This window comes from Ranitomeya variabilis, chromosome 4 (genome assembly GCF_051348905.1).
Source record: "Ranitomeya variabilis isolate aRanVar5 chromosome 4, aRanVar5.hap1, whole genome shotgun sequence".
Taxonomy (NCBI): domain Eukaryota; kingdom Metazoa; phylum Chordata; class Amphibia; order Anura; family Dendrobatidae; genus Ranitomeya; species Ranitomeya variabilis.
The window spans coordinates 717,354,297-717,369,429 of record NC_135235.1 but is presented as its reverse complement, the minus strand read 5'-3'; the positions used below and the strand labels follow the sequence as shown (position 1 = coordinate 717,369,429).

Here is a 15,133-nt window from a genome sequence, read left to right as displayed (position 1 = left end):
CATAAGACTCAAAGCGGCGCCAGAGTCGACATAGGCGTCCGCGGTAATAGACGATAAAGAGCAAATCAGGATCACAGATAGAATAAACTTAGACTGTAAAGTGCCAATTGAAACAGACTTATCAACCTTCTTAGTACGTTTAGAGCATGCTGATATAACATGAGTTGAATCACCACAATAGAAGCATAACCCATTCTTTCGCCTAAAATTCTGTCGTTCGCTTCTGGACAGAATTCTATCACATTGCATAATCTCTGGCGCCTTCTCAGTAGACACCGCCAAATGGTGCACAGGTTTGCGCTCCCGCAAACGCCGATCAATCTGAATAGCCATTGTCATGGACTCATTCAGACCTGTAGGCACAGGGAATCCCACCATAACATCCTTAATGGCATCAGAGAGACCCTCTCTGAAATTCGCCGCCAGGGCGCACTCATTCCACTGAGTAAGCACAGACCACTTACGAAATTTTTGGCAGTATATTTCAGCCTCATCTTGCCCTTGAGACAGGGCCATTAAGGCTTTTTCAGCCTGAATCTCTAAATGAGGTTCCTCATAAAGCAACCCCAAAGCCAGGAAAAACGCATTCACATTGAGCAACGCAGGATCCCCTGGTGCCAAAGCAAATGCCCAATCCTGAGGGTCGCCCCGGAGCAAGGAAATTACAATCCTGACCTGCTGTGCAGGATCTCCAGCGGAGCGAGATCTCAGAGACAAAAATAATTTACAATTATGTTTGAAATTCTGGAAGCGAGATCTATCCCCGGAGAAAAATTCAGGTAAAGGAATTCTAGGTTCAGATATAGGAGCATGAATAACAAAATCCTGTAAACTTTGAACCTTCACAGCGAGATTATCCAAACCTGTAGCTAAACTCTGAGGATCCATATTAATCAGGTGAAATCAGAACCATTCAAGGATTAGAAGGAGAGAGAGACGAAGGCTGCAGTAAGCAGAGATGCTAGTGAATCAACTAATGAGCAAACTCAGGAAAAAAAAAAAATTCTCTGCAGACTTCTTTTCTCTCCTTTCTTCTGCCAATTATTTTAACCCTTGGCCGGCCAAACTGTCATGGTTCTCAATGGCAAGAGAACGTAGTAAAGCATACAAAAGGACTAGCTCTTGGAAGATGGGAACTCGAGCTGACCGTGAGCTAAACCTACCGCACAACTAACAGTGGCCGGGTAGCGTGCCTACGTTTTATCCCTAGACGCCCAGCGCCAGCCGGAGAACTGACTGACCCTAGCAGAGGAAAATACAGACCTGGCTTACCTCTAGAGAAATTTTCCCCAAAAGGCAGACAGTAGCCCCCACATATATTGGCGGTGATTTTAGAGGAAATTGACATACGAAGTATGAAGATAGGTTTAGCAAATTGAGGTCCGCTTACTAGATAGTAGGAAGACAGAAAAGGGAACTTCACGGTCAGCTGAAAACCCTTTCAAAATACCATCCTGAAATTACTTTAAGACTCTAATATCAACTCATGACACCAGAGTGGCAATTTCAGCTCACAAGAGCTTCCAGCCTCAGAATATTCAATCACAGAGAACTGGAACAAAAATGCAAAACAAACTTAGGACTACAAGTCCAACTTAGCTGATAGTAGTCTAGGAGCAGGAACATGCAACAGAAAGGCTTCTGGTAACATTGTTGGCCGGCATAGAAATGACTGAGGAGCAAGGCTAAATAGAAAACTCCCACATCCTGATGGAAACAGGTGAACAGAGGAGATGAAGCACACAAGTGCAGTACCACCAGAAACCACCGGGGGAGCCCAGAAACCAAATTCACAACAGGTGTCCTCTGGGCAGAGTCCTGAGCCTATGCAATGTGATAGGATTTTGACTAGAGCAGAAATGCAGGAATTCAGACGTCAGAATGGGCTGTGTTTTTACTGTGGTGACTCTACTCATGCTATTTCTGATTGCCCTAAGCGTACTAAGAGGGTCGCTAGGTCTGTTACCATTAGTACTGTACAGCCTAAATTTCTCTTGTCTGTTACCCTGATTTGCTCATTGTCGTCCTTTTCTGTTATGGCATTTGTGGATTCAGGCGCTGCCCTGAACTTAATGGACTTAGAATTTGCCAAACGCTGTGGTTTTTCCTTGGAGCCTTTGCAGAGCCCTATTCCCTTAAGGGGAATTGACGCTACGCCATTGGCCAAGAATAAACCTCAGTACTGGACACAGTTGACCATGTACATGGCTCCAGCACATCAGGAAAATATTCGCTTTTTGGTGTTGCATAATTTGCATGATGTTGTTGTGCTGGGTTTTCCATGGTTACAGGTACATAATCCAGTGCTGGATTGGAAATCTATGTCTGTGACTAGTTGGGTGTTATGGTCCTGGTGGTTAGGAACACAAGAAATGACCTAATAGGTAAATCAGAAATAAAGGACAAGCTCTGGGAATGTGGGAACTTTACTGACCGCAACCCTGATCCTATCAACACACACTATAGGCAGCCGTGGAGCGTTCCTGACTCGGCCTAGTCGCCTCTTCACAGCCTGAGAACTAGCTATCCCTAGAGAGAAACAAAGCCTCACTTGCCTCAGAGAAATTTACCCCAAATTATAGACAGCCCCCCACAAATAATAAAGGTGAGATAAGGGGAAAACACAAACATAGAAATGAAAACAGGTTTTAGCAAATGAGGCCCGCTAGTAACTAAATAGTCAGAAGATAGCAAGGAATCTGTGCGGTCAGTATAAAATACTACAAAAATTATCCACGCAGAGAATACAAAAAACGCCCACACCGACTCACGATGTGAGGGGCACAACTCTGCACCCCAGAGCTTCCAGCAAGCAAGAAAATAGCTTATAAGCAAGCTGGACTGAAATCATCATATACTGAGAAACATTTTCAAAAGCAATGAGCAAAAATGAACTAGCATGAACTTAGCTTCTCCAGGAGGAGACAGGTCACAAGGGAAGTCCCAGAGAGATCTGAACCAGTACTGAATACAACGACAGCAGGCAACAAGTAAAGGTCCAGGTGGAGTTAAATAGGCAGCCAGCATAGCAGAAAACGAGGCAGCTGGAGCCCAGCTACAGACCAGCTGTATCACTCAAAGCCACCAGAGGGAGCCGAAGAACAGAACTCACAAAGTACCACTCATGACCACAGGAGGGAGCCCGAGAACGGAAATCACAACAGTTGGGGTTATCAAGGAATACATAGTGATGTTCCTTTGATGTCAATTTCCTCTTCCCCCTCTTCTGAAGTTCCTGAGTTTTTGTCAGATTTCCAGGATATATTTGATGAGCCCAAGTCCAGTTCCCTTCCTCCTCATAGGTACTGCGATTGTGCTATTAACTTGATTCCTGGCTGTAAGTTCCCTAAGGGTCGACTTTTCAATCTGTCTGTGCCAGAGCATGCCGCTATGCGGAGTTATGTAAAGGAGTCTTTGGAGAAGGGGCATATTCGCCCGTCTTCGTCACCGTTGGGAGCGGGGTTCTTTTTTGTTGCCAAGAAGGATGGCTCCTTGAGGCCCTGTATAGATTATCGCCTTCTCAATAAGATCATGGTCAAGTTCCAGTACCCTTTACCTTTGCTTTCTGATTTGTTTGCTCGGATTAAGGGGGCTAGTTGGTTTACCAAGATCGACCTTCGAGGGGCGTATAATCTTGTTCGTATTAAACAGGATGATGAATGGAAAACAGCATTTAATACGCCCGAAGGCCATTTTGAATATCTTGTGATGCCATTAGGGCTCTCAAATGCTCCATCTGTGTTTCAGTCCTTTATGCATGATATCTTCCGGAATTATCTGGATAAATTCATGATTGTATATTTGGATGATATTTTGTTTTTTTTCCGATGATTGGGAGTCTCATGTGAAGCAGGTCAGGATGGTATTTCAGGTCCTTCGTGCTAATGCGTAGTTTGTGAAGGGGTCTAAGTGCCTCTTTGGAGTTCAGAAGGTTTCTTTTTTGGGTTTCATTTTTTCTCCCTCGGCTATTGAAATGGACCCTGTTAAGGTCAAGGCCATTCATGATTGGACTCAACCCACATCTGTGAAGAGCCTTCAGAAATTTTTGGGCTTTGCTAATTTTTATCGCCGCTTCATTGCTAATTTTTCCAGTGTGGTTAAGCCTCTGACCGATTTGACGAAGAAAGGCGCTGATGTGATGAATTGGTCCTCTGCGGCTGTTGAGGCCTTTCAGGAGCTTAAACGTTGTTTTACTTCTGCCCCTGTGTTGCGTCAGCCAGATGTTTCTCTCCCTTTTCAGGTTGAGGTTGACGCTTCTGAGATTGGGGCAGGGCCCGTTTTGTCTCAGAGGTTCTGATGGCTCTTTGATGAAACCATGTGCTTTCTTCTCCAGAAAGTTTTCACCTGCTGAGCGTAATTATGATGTCGGCAATCGGGAGTTGTTGGCTATGAAGTGGGCATTTGAGGAGTGGCGACATTGGCTTGAGGGAGCCAAGCATCGCATTGTGGTCTTGACCGATCATAAGAATCTGATTTACCTTGAGTCTGCCAAGCGGTTGAATCCTAGACAAACTCGTTGGTCTCTGTTTTTCTCCCGTTTTGATTTTGTGGTCTCGTATCTTCCGGGATCTAAGAATGTGAAGGCTGATGCCCTTTCTAGGAGTTTTTTGTCTGACTCTCCAGGAGTCCTTGAGCCGGCTGGTATTCTCAAGGAGGGGGTGATTCTTTCTGCCATCTCTCCTGATTTACGGCGGGTGGTTCGGGAGTTTCAGGCTGATAAACCGGACTGCTGTCCAGTGGGGAAACTGTTTGTTCCTGATAGATGGACTAGTAAGGTAATTTCTGAGGTTCATTGTTCAGTATTGGCTGGTCATCCTGGGATTTTTGGTACCAGAGAGTTGGTTGCTAGGTCTTTTTGGTGGCCTTCCTTGTCGCAGGATGTGCGTTCCTTTGTGCAGTCCTGTGGGACTTGTGCCTGGGCCAAGCCTTGCTGTTCCCGTGCTAGTGGGTTTCTTTTGCCTTTGCCGGTCCCTGAGAGGCCCTGGACGCATATTTCCATGGATTTTATTTCTGATCTTCCTGTTTCTCAGAAGATGTCTGTCATCTGGGTGGTTTGTGACCGGTTTTCTAAGATGGTCCATTTGGTACCTTTGCCTAAGTTGCCTTCCTCCTCTGATTTGGTTCCATTATTTTTTCAGCATGTGGTTCGTTTGCATGGCATTCCGGAGAATATTGTGTCTGACAGAGGTTCCCAGTTTGTTTCTAGGTTTTGGCGGTCCTTTTGTGCTAGAATGGGCATTGATTTGTCTTTTTCTTCAGCATTTCATCCTCAGACAAATGGCCAAACGGAGCGAACCAATCAGACCTTGGAAACCTATTTGAGATGCTTTGTGTCTGCTGATCAGGATGATTGGGTGACCTTCTTGCCGTTGGCCGAGTTTGACCTTAATAATCGGGCTAGTTCGGCTACCTTGGTTTCGCCTTTCTTTTGTAACTTTGGTTTTCATCCTTGTTTTTCTTCGGGGCAGGTTGAGCCTTCTGACTGTCCTGGTGTGGATACTGTGTTGGACAGGTTACAGCAGATTTGGACTCATGTGGTGGACAATTTTACGTTGTCTCAGGAAAAGGCTCAACGTTTTGTTAACCGTTGTCGGTGTGTTGGTCCCCGGCTTCGTGTTGGGGATTTAGTCTTGTTGTCTTCTCATCATGTTCCTATGAAGGTTTCTTCCCCTAAGTTCAAGCCTCGCTTTATTGGTCCTTATAAGATTTCTGAAATTATCAATCCGGTGTCTTTTCGTTTGGCCCTTCCAGCTTCTTTTTCCATCCATAATGTTTTCCATAGATCTTTGTTGCGGAGATATGTGGTGCCCATGGTTCCCTCTGTTGATCCTCCTGCTCCGGTGTTGGTTGAGGGGGAGTTGGAATATGTGGTGGAGAAGATTTTGGATTGTCGTTTTTCGAGGCGGAAGCTTCAGTATCTGGTCAAGTGGAAGCGTTATGGCCAGGAGGATAATTCTTGGGTTGTTGCCTCCGATGTCCATGCTGCCAATTTGGTTCATGCTTTTCACTTGGCTCGTCCTGATCAGCCTGGGGGCTCTGGTGAGGGTTCAGTGACCCCTCCTCAAGGGGGGGGTACTGTTGTGAATTCTGTTTTTGGGCTCCCTCCTGTGGTTGTGAATGGTACTTTTGTGAGTTCTGCCCTTGGGCTCCCTCTGGTGGTTTCAAGTGGAACTGCTGCTCCTTGAGTTTAGCTGTAGCAGCTGCTTTCACTGATCGTCTCTCATGGCCTTGCTATTTAACCTGGCTCTGGTCTTCAGTTCATGCCAGCTGTCAATGTTTTCTGGGTTGGATTCAGATCTCTCCTTGGATTTCTCTTATGGCCTGTCCATTTCAGCAAAAGATAAGTTTTTGCTAGTTCTTTGTTGTCCATTTACTGTGGACTTTATTGCTCAGCTCATGTAATGTTTCTTTTTGTCCAGCTTGTCATTATGATTTATTCAGGCTGGAAGCTCTGGGGAAGCAGATTTGCCCTCCACACCGTGAGTCACTGTGGAGATCATTTTTGTATACTCTGCGTGGATTTTTAGTTTTTAATACTGACCACACAGTAACCTTTTCTATTCTGTCTATCTAGATTAGTATTGGCCTCCTTTGCTAAAATCTGTTTTCATTTCTGTGTATGTCATTTCCCTCTCCACTCACAGTCAATATTTGTGGGGGGCTATCTTTCCTTTGGGGGTTTTCTCTGAGGCAAGATAGCTTTCTGTTTCCATCTTTAGGGGTAGATAGTTCTCAGGCTGTGACGAGGTGTTTAGGGAGAGACAGGAACATCCCACGGCTATTACTAGTGTTGGTGTTAGGATTAGGAACTGCGGTCAGTATAGATGCCACCTCCTCAGAGCTCGTACCATGTTGCTCTTTAACCACCAGGTCATATCAGTGTTGCTCCTTAACCACCAGGTCATAACAAAGAATGTTCTTAACGCCACCTGTAGTATTCGGTCAGGGGTGACCAAAGCTGCGTAAAGGGTTCCATTCGGGTAGTGTTATGGCAGCAGGGATGGTATGGCTTCCCACAGGTGAAGCTGGCTCCCCAGGGCTCCCGGTGTGATGGTATAGTAAGAAACAGAGGACACAAGGTTGCAGTCTCTTTACCTCTTTACTGGAGTAAGGCAGCCTCAGTCCAGGGCACCGGATCACAGGTGTTGGTACGGTTCAGCTGACTTGGAAGTGACTCAAGAATCTCCCTAGCCAGGTGGGGTTGAAAGCCTTCCCTTGTGCACTGTGTTGTAGTCCCTTGCTGCCTTAGGTATCACACAAGGTCCTCACGTTGTCTCTGTCCCCTTTAGTGGTAGGACACTATCCGCATGGCAGGTAACTCGAGCCTTTTTACAGCGTCTCTCAGGATGACTCTTGTCTCTATCTGTTACTGTGCCTCCGGGTGTTAATGGTGGACAGGTGACCTGCAATCTCCTGTCCGCCGGTTTCTGCCGTGGGTCATAGAGTTACCCTCACAACCTCGGTCTTCCGGCTACCGGAATTCTGCCCTACAGCATGGAGGAAGCTCAGTCGCAGCTTCCCTCCAGCTCTTTAGTCTCTTTTGCTTCTCTTCCCCGTCAGTCTCCTACAGACTGCTCTGCTTTTCTTTCTCCTTACAGGAGCTGCAGATCCACAGGTCTGCACAGCCCCAGATTTCCTCTCTCAGACTCTGTCTGCTTCCTCTCTCCTCTCACAATCTAACTAACTCCTCCCCCAGGCCAGAATATTTATATCTAGGGAAGCTCCCCCTTCTGGCATGGAGTCAGAACAGTGTTGTAAGTGCTGGTTACCTGCTAAAGGATCCTTCCTCACTTCCAAGCATGGCATCACTCGCCCTGTGAAGAAAGCAATACCACTGTAACAACCGGTTAATTGGGGTGTTACAGGGGAGCATGGAAGAAATTATTGATCCTAGAGGCAATATGAAGTAGCAACCTAACCATCACAGGATTCAAAATGTTAATCATTTCATAAGAACCTATGAATTTAGAAGCAAGTAGATTTTTTGAGGACAACCACCCAAAAGACAGGAGCCTTCCTATGTTTGTGGTTAGCACATCTCTTGGCCCAATCAAAAGCTACCAAAAAAGACCCCTTTTTGCACCTTCTTCCAGACCTTAGTTAATCTGGAAGATAATCCCTCTTCCTCTGTCATGGAGGATTACACCCCAGAAAATTTCCCACACAGTTTCTGAAAACCCCTGTAGAAAATAAATTTGAGGTTCCAGTAGCTGTAAAGGAACGGTTCCTAAGAACAAACTCAGCAACGTACAGAAATTCCACACAATTTTCCTATTTCGCAGAAACAAAACCTGTTAAACACTGCTATACCTCCTGGTTCATCCTTTCTGTTTTTACATTAATCTCTGGATGATAGCCTGAGGAAAATGTCAGCTTGATACTTAATCTGGAGCAAAAACTAAGCCAAATGCTAAGAAATGTAACCCCTTTATCAGAAATAATGTTTTTTTTAACCCCTTTCTGACCTCGGATGGTATAGTACGTCCGAGGTCAGAAGCCTCTCTTTGATGCGGGCTCAAAGCCGGGACATGTCAGCTGTTTTGAACAGCTGACATGTGCCCATAATAGGCGCAGGCAGAATCGCGATCTGCCTGCGCCTAGTAACTAGTTAAATGCCGCTATCAAACGCAGACAGCGGCATTTAACTACCGCATCCGGCCAGGCGGCTGGAAATGATGGCATCGCCAACCCCCGTCACATGATCGGAGGTCAGCGATGCTTGTACATTGTAACCATAGAGGTCCTTGAGACCTCTATGGTTACTGATCCCCGGCAGCTGTGAGCGCCACCCTGTGGTCGGCGCTCAAAGCACACTTGATTTTCTGCTACATAGCAGCGAACAGCAGATCGCTGCTATGTAGCAGAGCCGATCGCTCTATGCCTGCTGCTAGCCTCCCATAAAGGCTATTGAAGCATGGCAAAAGTAAAAAAAAAAAAAAAAAGTTAAAAAAAAGTTAAAAAAATAAAAAAAATATAAAAGTTTAAATCACCCACCTTTCGCCCCAATCAAAATAAATCAATAAAAAAAAAATCAAACCTACACATGTTTGGTATCGCCGCTTTCAGAATCGCCCGATCTATCAATAAAAAAAAGCATTAATCTGATCGCTAAACAGCGTAGCGATAAAAAAATTCGAAACGACAGAATTACGTTTTTTTGGTCGCCGCGACATTGCATTAAAATGCAATAGCGGGTGATCAAAAAAATGTATCTGCACCAAAATGCTATCATTAAAAACAACAGCTCGGCACGCAAAAAATAAGCCCTCAACCGACCCCAAATCATGAAAAATGGAGACGCTACGAGTATCGGAAAATGGCGCAATTTTTTTTTTAAGCAAAGTTTGGAATTTTTTTTTACCACTTAAGTAAAAAATAACCTAGTCATGTTAGGTGTCTATGAACTCGTACTTACCTGGATAATCATAATGTCAGGTCAGTTTTAGCATTCAGTGAACCTAGCAAAAAAGCCAAACAAAAAACAAGTGTGGGACTGCACTTTTTTTTGCAATTTCACTGCACTTGGAATTTTTTTCCTGTTTTCTAGTACATGCCATGCTAAAACCAATGATGTCGTTCAAAAGTACAACTCGTCCCACAAAAAATAAGCCCTCACATGGCCAAATTGAAGGAAAAATAAAAAAGTTATGGCTCTGGGAAGGAGGGGAGCGAAAAACGAACACGGAAAAACGGAAAATCCCAGGGTCATGAAGGGGTTAAAAAAACCCACAGCGACTGCAGAGGTGGATGGCCGTATATGACCCTCAGCCGCACTCTTTTGAACATAGTCTGTTAAGGCCATCCTCCCTGGAAGGGGTTAAATAAATGAGATTTCGGCATTTTATTTCCTAGTATGGAGTTGATAGCACAATCATATGCCGCCATATACCGCTCTGGTAAAAATTAAGAGACCACTGCAAAATGTTCAGTTTGTCTGATTTTTCTCTTTATAGGTATATTTTTGAGTAAAATGTAAATTGTTCTTTTGCTCTGTGACCTTCTGACAACATGTCTCCGAAGTTCCAAGCAATACATTGTGTATTTTTTTCCTGACAAACAAAAATGGTCAAAATTTAAAAAAAAAACACTGCTTTCAAACCTCAAATAATGCAAAGAAAACAAGTTCATAATCATTTAGAAACAACAATACTAATGTTTTAACTCAGGAAGAGTTCAGAAATCAGTATTTTGTGGAATAACCATGATTTTAATCACAGCTTTCATCCGTCTTGGCATGCTTTCCACCAGAGGTTTTCAATGTGGTTCAGGTCTGGAGATTGGGCTGCCCATGACAGGGTTTTGATGTGGTGGTCTCTTAATTTTTGCCAGAGCTGTAGTAGACGTCCGGTAACTGGTAATAATTCCCTCATGTGTGGGGTCTATTTGTCTCCAAGCAGAGAAATCACACGTTACAGTCCACACATAACACTGTGTAGAAAAGGCGGCGCGGGGTAATTGTGCCAGTAGTGAGGGGAATAATGGTGGAAACGTCACTGACTGAGGAGAAGTTTCCATGTAGCCTCTTCACTGCGGATATCATTCCCTGAGGCCCCTGATCACATGACCCCCTGACTCCTCCCCTCCTGGGACCTCATCACAGGTCCTGTGCGCACAGAACGGCCATATATGTGGAGTGCGGCCCTGCAGGTGGAGGTAAGTGGAGATTCCCCATGTCTTGGGGGGGGGGGGACATTAACTCCTTCAGCGCGAAGACGCTTTTGGAGTCTCTGTGTGTTGTGAACAGTGACGTAACAGCTGTGGACAGAATTCGGCTTCGCTGGTTCCCAAGTCCTCAGACACCTGCAGGATGAGAGGACAGAAGCCCAAAGAAGTTCTCCCACAATGCGATGATTTCTCTCCTAGTTCCGCTCCTGCACAATAATGTAGATACTAGTGATGAGTGAGCGTGCTCGGCACTTGATCGAGTATCATGTGTGCTTTGGCCCCGTATGTTTCACGGCCGACAGCCAATAAACATAGTTACATGGGTTGAATAACGACCTAGGTCCATCAAGTTCCAGCTTTCGCCACCAATTGTTCATTTTGTCACTAATTTAACTGTAACCCACAGTGTTACTTGTACTGAGGAAATCATCCAGCCATTTTTTAAAAGCTGTTACAGTGTCTGCCGTGCTAGGTGCATTACTCTACACTTATCAATATTAAACCTCATTTGATCTTATCCAGATCATTTTTTATTATTGTAATTTCAAGGTCAGATTTTAATATCCTACACAGTTTGGTGTCGTCAGCAAAGACTGACACTTTACTCTCAGTCCCATCTGCAAGGTCATTAATGAAGAGGTTAAAAAGAATTGGTCCTAGCACAGATCCACTGCTGACTATATCCCATTTAGAGGACGTACCATTTATGATAATAACTCTTTGTTTCCTGCATTTAGCCAATTCCTTTCCCATCTGCATATAGTTCCCACAGTCCTTGCTTCTGTAGCTTCAGTATAAAGGTATGTGTCCACGTTCAGGAAACGCTGCATTTTTGACGCAGCGTTGAGCCGCAGCGTCAAAAACGCAGTGTCCAGATGTTACAGCATAGTGGAGGGGATTTTATGAAATCCTGTCTCTACTATGCAGGAAAAAACGCATGCAGCATTCCCGAGAAAACGCACATGCGGCGCGTTTTTTGAGAACGCAGCATGTCCTTGCATTGCATAAAAAACGTAAGGACAGCGCAGGTGACCTGCCAGTGACCTCAGGTGCAGATTTGGTCAGGATTTTACCTGCATAAAAGCCTGACCAAATCCTGAGGCAATCCTGAACGTGGACACATACCCTTAAGGGTATGTGTCCACGTTCAGGAAACGCTGAGTTTTTGACGCAGCATTGAGCAGCATGCATAAAAAACGCAGCGTCCAGATGTTACAGCATAGTGGAGGGGATTTCATGAAATCCTGTCTCCACTATGCAGTAAAAGACGCATGCGGCACACCCGAGAAAACTCACATGCGGCGCGTCTTTTAAGAACGCATGTCCTTACATTGCAGAAAAAACTCAAGGACAACGCAGGTGACCTGCCAGTGACCTCAGGTGCAGATTGGGTCAGGATTTTACCTGCATAAAATCCTGACCAAATCCTGAAGCAATCCTGAACGTGGACACATACCCTAAGGCTGTTATGTGGTACAGAATCAAATGTCTTTGCAAAGTCCAGATAAATCCCATCATTACCAACATCCAGATTTGCACTCACCTCCTCATTGAAATACAACATGTTAGTTAGACACGACTTATCCTTCATGAGTCCATGCTGGTTGTCAGTTATATTATTCTCTGCAATATATCTCTGCAGGTCATCTCTTATGATGCCCTAAACATTTTTGCACACTATTGATGTCAGACTTACCAGACGGTAGTTACCTGGATCCACCTTCTTACCTTCCTTAAATATCGGTACCACATCAGCTATCCTCCAATGTTCAAATTGCTCAGACACATGAATACTTCTTTTTGTGTTTAACTATTATTTCAGATGGTGAACTTGAATTTTTGCCTTGTTGAATGATAACTGAAACAAATGGTTCATTGGTGAACATGGATGAAAAGTGCTTGTTTAATATCTCAGCCTTTTGTTTGTCTTCCATAACAATTATCTTGTTATTATCATTTTTAAGGGGCCGAAATTATCTTTTTCTCTGACGCCCATGACGGCACCACAGAGAGAGGGGATCCACCCACCAAGGACAGGAAACCTACAGATAAAAAGGCGGTACCTCTCTCCTGCATCAGTTGGTTTCCTGTCCTTGATGGGAGACCTACAGATTCACCTCCGTGGTGTCGTTAAGAAGAAGATTCGTTGTGGGATTCCGGGGCCAATCAGCTCGATTCATTCAGCGGGGGCCCCCCTGCCTCGGCTGGTGTGGTGACCCGAAGCGCCACCGCTGGGGCTAGTAGGCCTTTAGGGTGCACGGAGAGAGGTGGCTGGACCATGGCCACCTCTCTAGGTAAGACTCACCGGCAGCAGCGATATCCAAGGGGGGTCCCTCTGTGGATAGGAGCCAACATCTTGCTCCTCCTGCGTAAGTCTGCGGGCTGTAGTTCACGGGGGTTCCGGGAATCCAGCAAGAAGGCATGCGGTGATGCCCGGCGCCATCTTGATTCCGCTGCGCACGCGCGAGATTCCCCAGGATCTAACAGCACAGGGGTCTCTGCGCACGCGCGGCTGGCTGCGGTACCCCTCGCGCATGACGGGGTTCTCGTTCGGCACGCACGCTCAGGCTATTAGGTGGACTGTGCAGGCGCGGGACTTCGCGTGGCTGTGTGGCCGCGCTCGCGCCGGGGGCTCGCTGCGTGCGGCAGACTGCACAGGCATGAGATTTTGTGCGATCGCGCCGCAGCTGCGCATGCGTGGGGATAAGTAAAAAAAAAAAAGAATGGCGCCATCCACCGCTATTTAGTGAAGACACACCTGGGGGCAGACGCTTCCTATGGAGACTGGCCAGCTCTCACCAGTCATGAGCGACGCAGAACAGGCATCTCCCCTGTCCAGGGCATCTCCACCGCCGCCACAGCAGCCGCAGCAGAAGCAACGTCCCCAGAAGGGGCACCAGGATACCGGTAAAGGGCGTTCTGGATCACTGCACAGCAAGGAGTCCAGTATAACGTCCGGCTCTAGTGATAGACCGACAACAGACATGGATCACCCCCAACCGGTATTTATGGGTCCATAAGGTGGTAAGTGATCTACGTGAAAGTTAGTGATAGTGAGGGCCTATATTTGTGTTTCCTTACTATAGGGGAAGAAAAGCACAGGCAAGTCTAAACATAAGATTTGTGCTCTGTGTAGAGAGGATCTTCCATCTTCGTGGGAAAAGAGGCTTTGCAGTGTTTTTATCCAACAGACAGTGTCAGAGGGTCTCCCCGGGTTCGCTGCTGACCTTAAAAACCTGATCAAAGTCCAGGTAGAAGAGACCTTTAAATCCCTTAAAGGGGGGAAAAAGCGGAGGAAGACCAAGAACAGATCTCAGTCTCCTGAGTCCGGTGATTCAGGGGAAGATATGGATTCAGACACCTCCACTTCTTCTTCCTCCTCCTCTTCATCATCATCCTCGTCCTCCTCTGGAGGGCGTAGTTGCTTTCCCTTAGAAGAAACGGACAGTCTGGTTAAGGCTGTCAGGAGCACTATGGGGTTGACAGACCCTCACCCCAAAAGATCTGTTCAGGACATAATGTTCGGGGGGCTCGACCAAAAAAGGAGAAGGGCCTTCCCCCTTAATGAAAAAAATCCAGGCTTTAATTAAGAAAGAGTGGAAGAAACCCATAAGAAAGGCACTACTTACACCAAAAAGGAAATACCCATTCGATGACCAATCTTGCTCCTTCTGGGATATTGCCATCACTAAGGCATCCAAAAAATATGCCCTCCCATTCAAGGACATGGGGGTCTTAAAAGACCCAATGGAGAAGAAGGCAGATGCCTTCCTCAGAGGTTCATGGGAGGCAGCTGGTGGAGGCCTTAAACCGGTGGTCGCGGCTGCATGTACATCGCGCTCCCTGATGATATGGTTAGACCAATTAGAAAGCCAGCTCAAAAATAAATCATCTCGTGACTCAATTTTAAATACTTTACCAGTTATGCGTGGAGCTGCTGCCTTCTTAGCGGACGCTTCAGCCGATTCAATCAAATTATCCGCAAGGGTGGCGGTTTTTTCCAATGCCGCTAGAGGAGCCCTTTGGCTTAAATGTTGGCCGGGAGATCTCCAGACAAAGTCTAAATTGTGTACCATCCCCTGTGAAGGAGAATTCCTATTCGGGCCCACTCTAGATGATATCTTAGAGAAAGCTGGTGATAAAAAGAAATCTTTTCCCTCCCTGAGTTTTCCTTCGTACAAGAGGCCCTCTCGGAGCAAGAGGTTCTTCCGAAGGAAACCGTGAAAAAATCAAGATAAATGGGAAGATAAGCGAAACAAAAACAAGGGGTTCATATTCAATAGAAACCCTAACGACAACAAAAAGCCTGCCCAATGAATGCTTGCCCCAGGTGGGGGGAAGGTTGTCCCTCTTCCTCTCGGCCTGGGAGAAGATTACCAGCAGTCCTTGGGTTTTGAATATAATAAAATCAGGACTGAAGCTGAGGTTCCAAAAATCCCCTCGCCCCTTCTTTATGACAACATCGCTA

At 45.8% G+C, this 15,133-nt stretch overlaps 2 protein-coding genes across 2 annotated transcripts in view; both read left to right on the top strand.

Annotated features, from left to right (window-relative positions):
• Nucleotides 1-627: 627 nt before the first annotated feature.
• The window catches only part of LOC143767082 (uncharacterized), a 41,336-nt gene continuing 26,830 nt past the window's right edge, over nt 628-15,133 (top strand). The window contains exon 1 of the mRNA XM_077255106.1: nt 628-1,799. The gene's annotated coding sequence lies outside the window, so the exon portion shown is untranslated. The remainder of the gene's footprint in view (nt 1,800-15,133) is intronic.
• Nucleotides 10,584-15,133, top strand: part of LOC143766619 (uncharacterized) — a 134,436-nt gene continuing 129,886 nt past the window's right edge. The window contains exon 1 of the mRNA XM_077254426.1: nt 10,584-10,653. Coding sequence (XP_077110541.1) covers nt 10,627-10,653 — 27 coding nt within the window. The 5' untranslated portion in view covers nt 10,584-10,626. The remainder of the gene's footprint in view (nt 10,654-15,133) is intronic.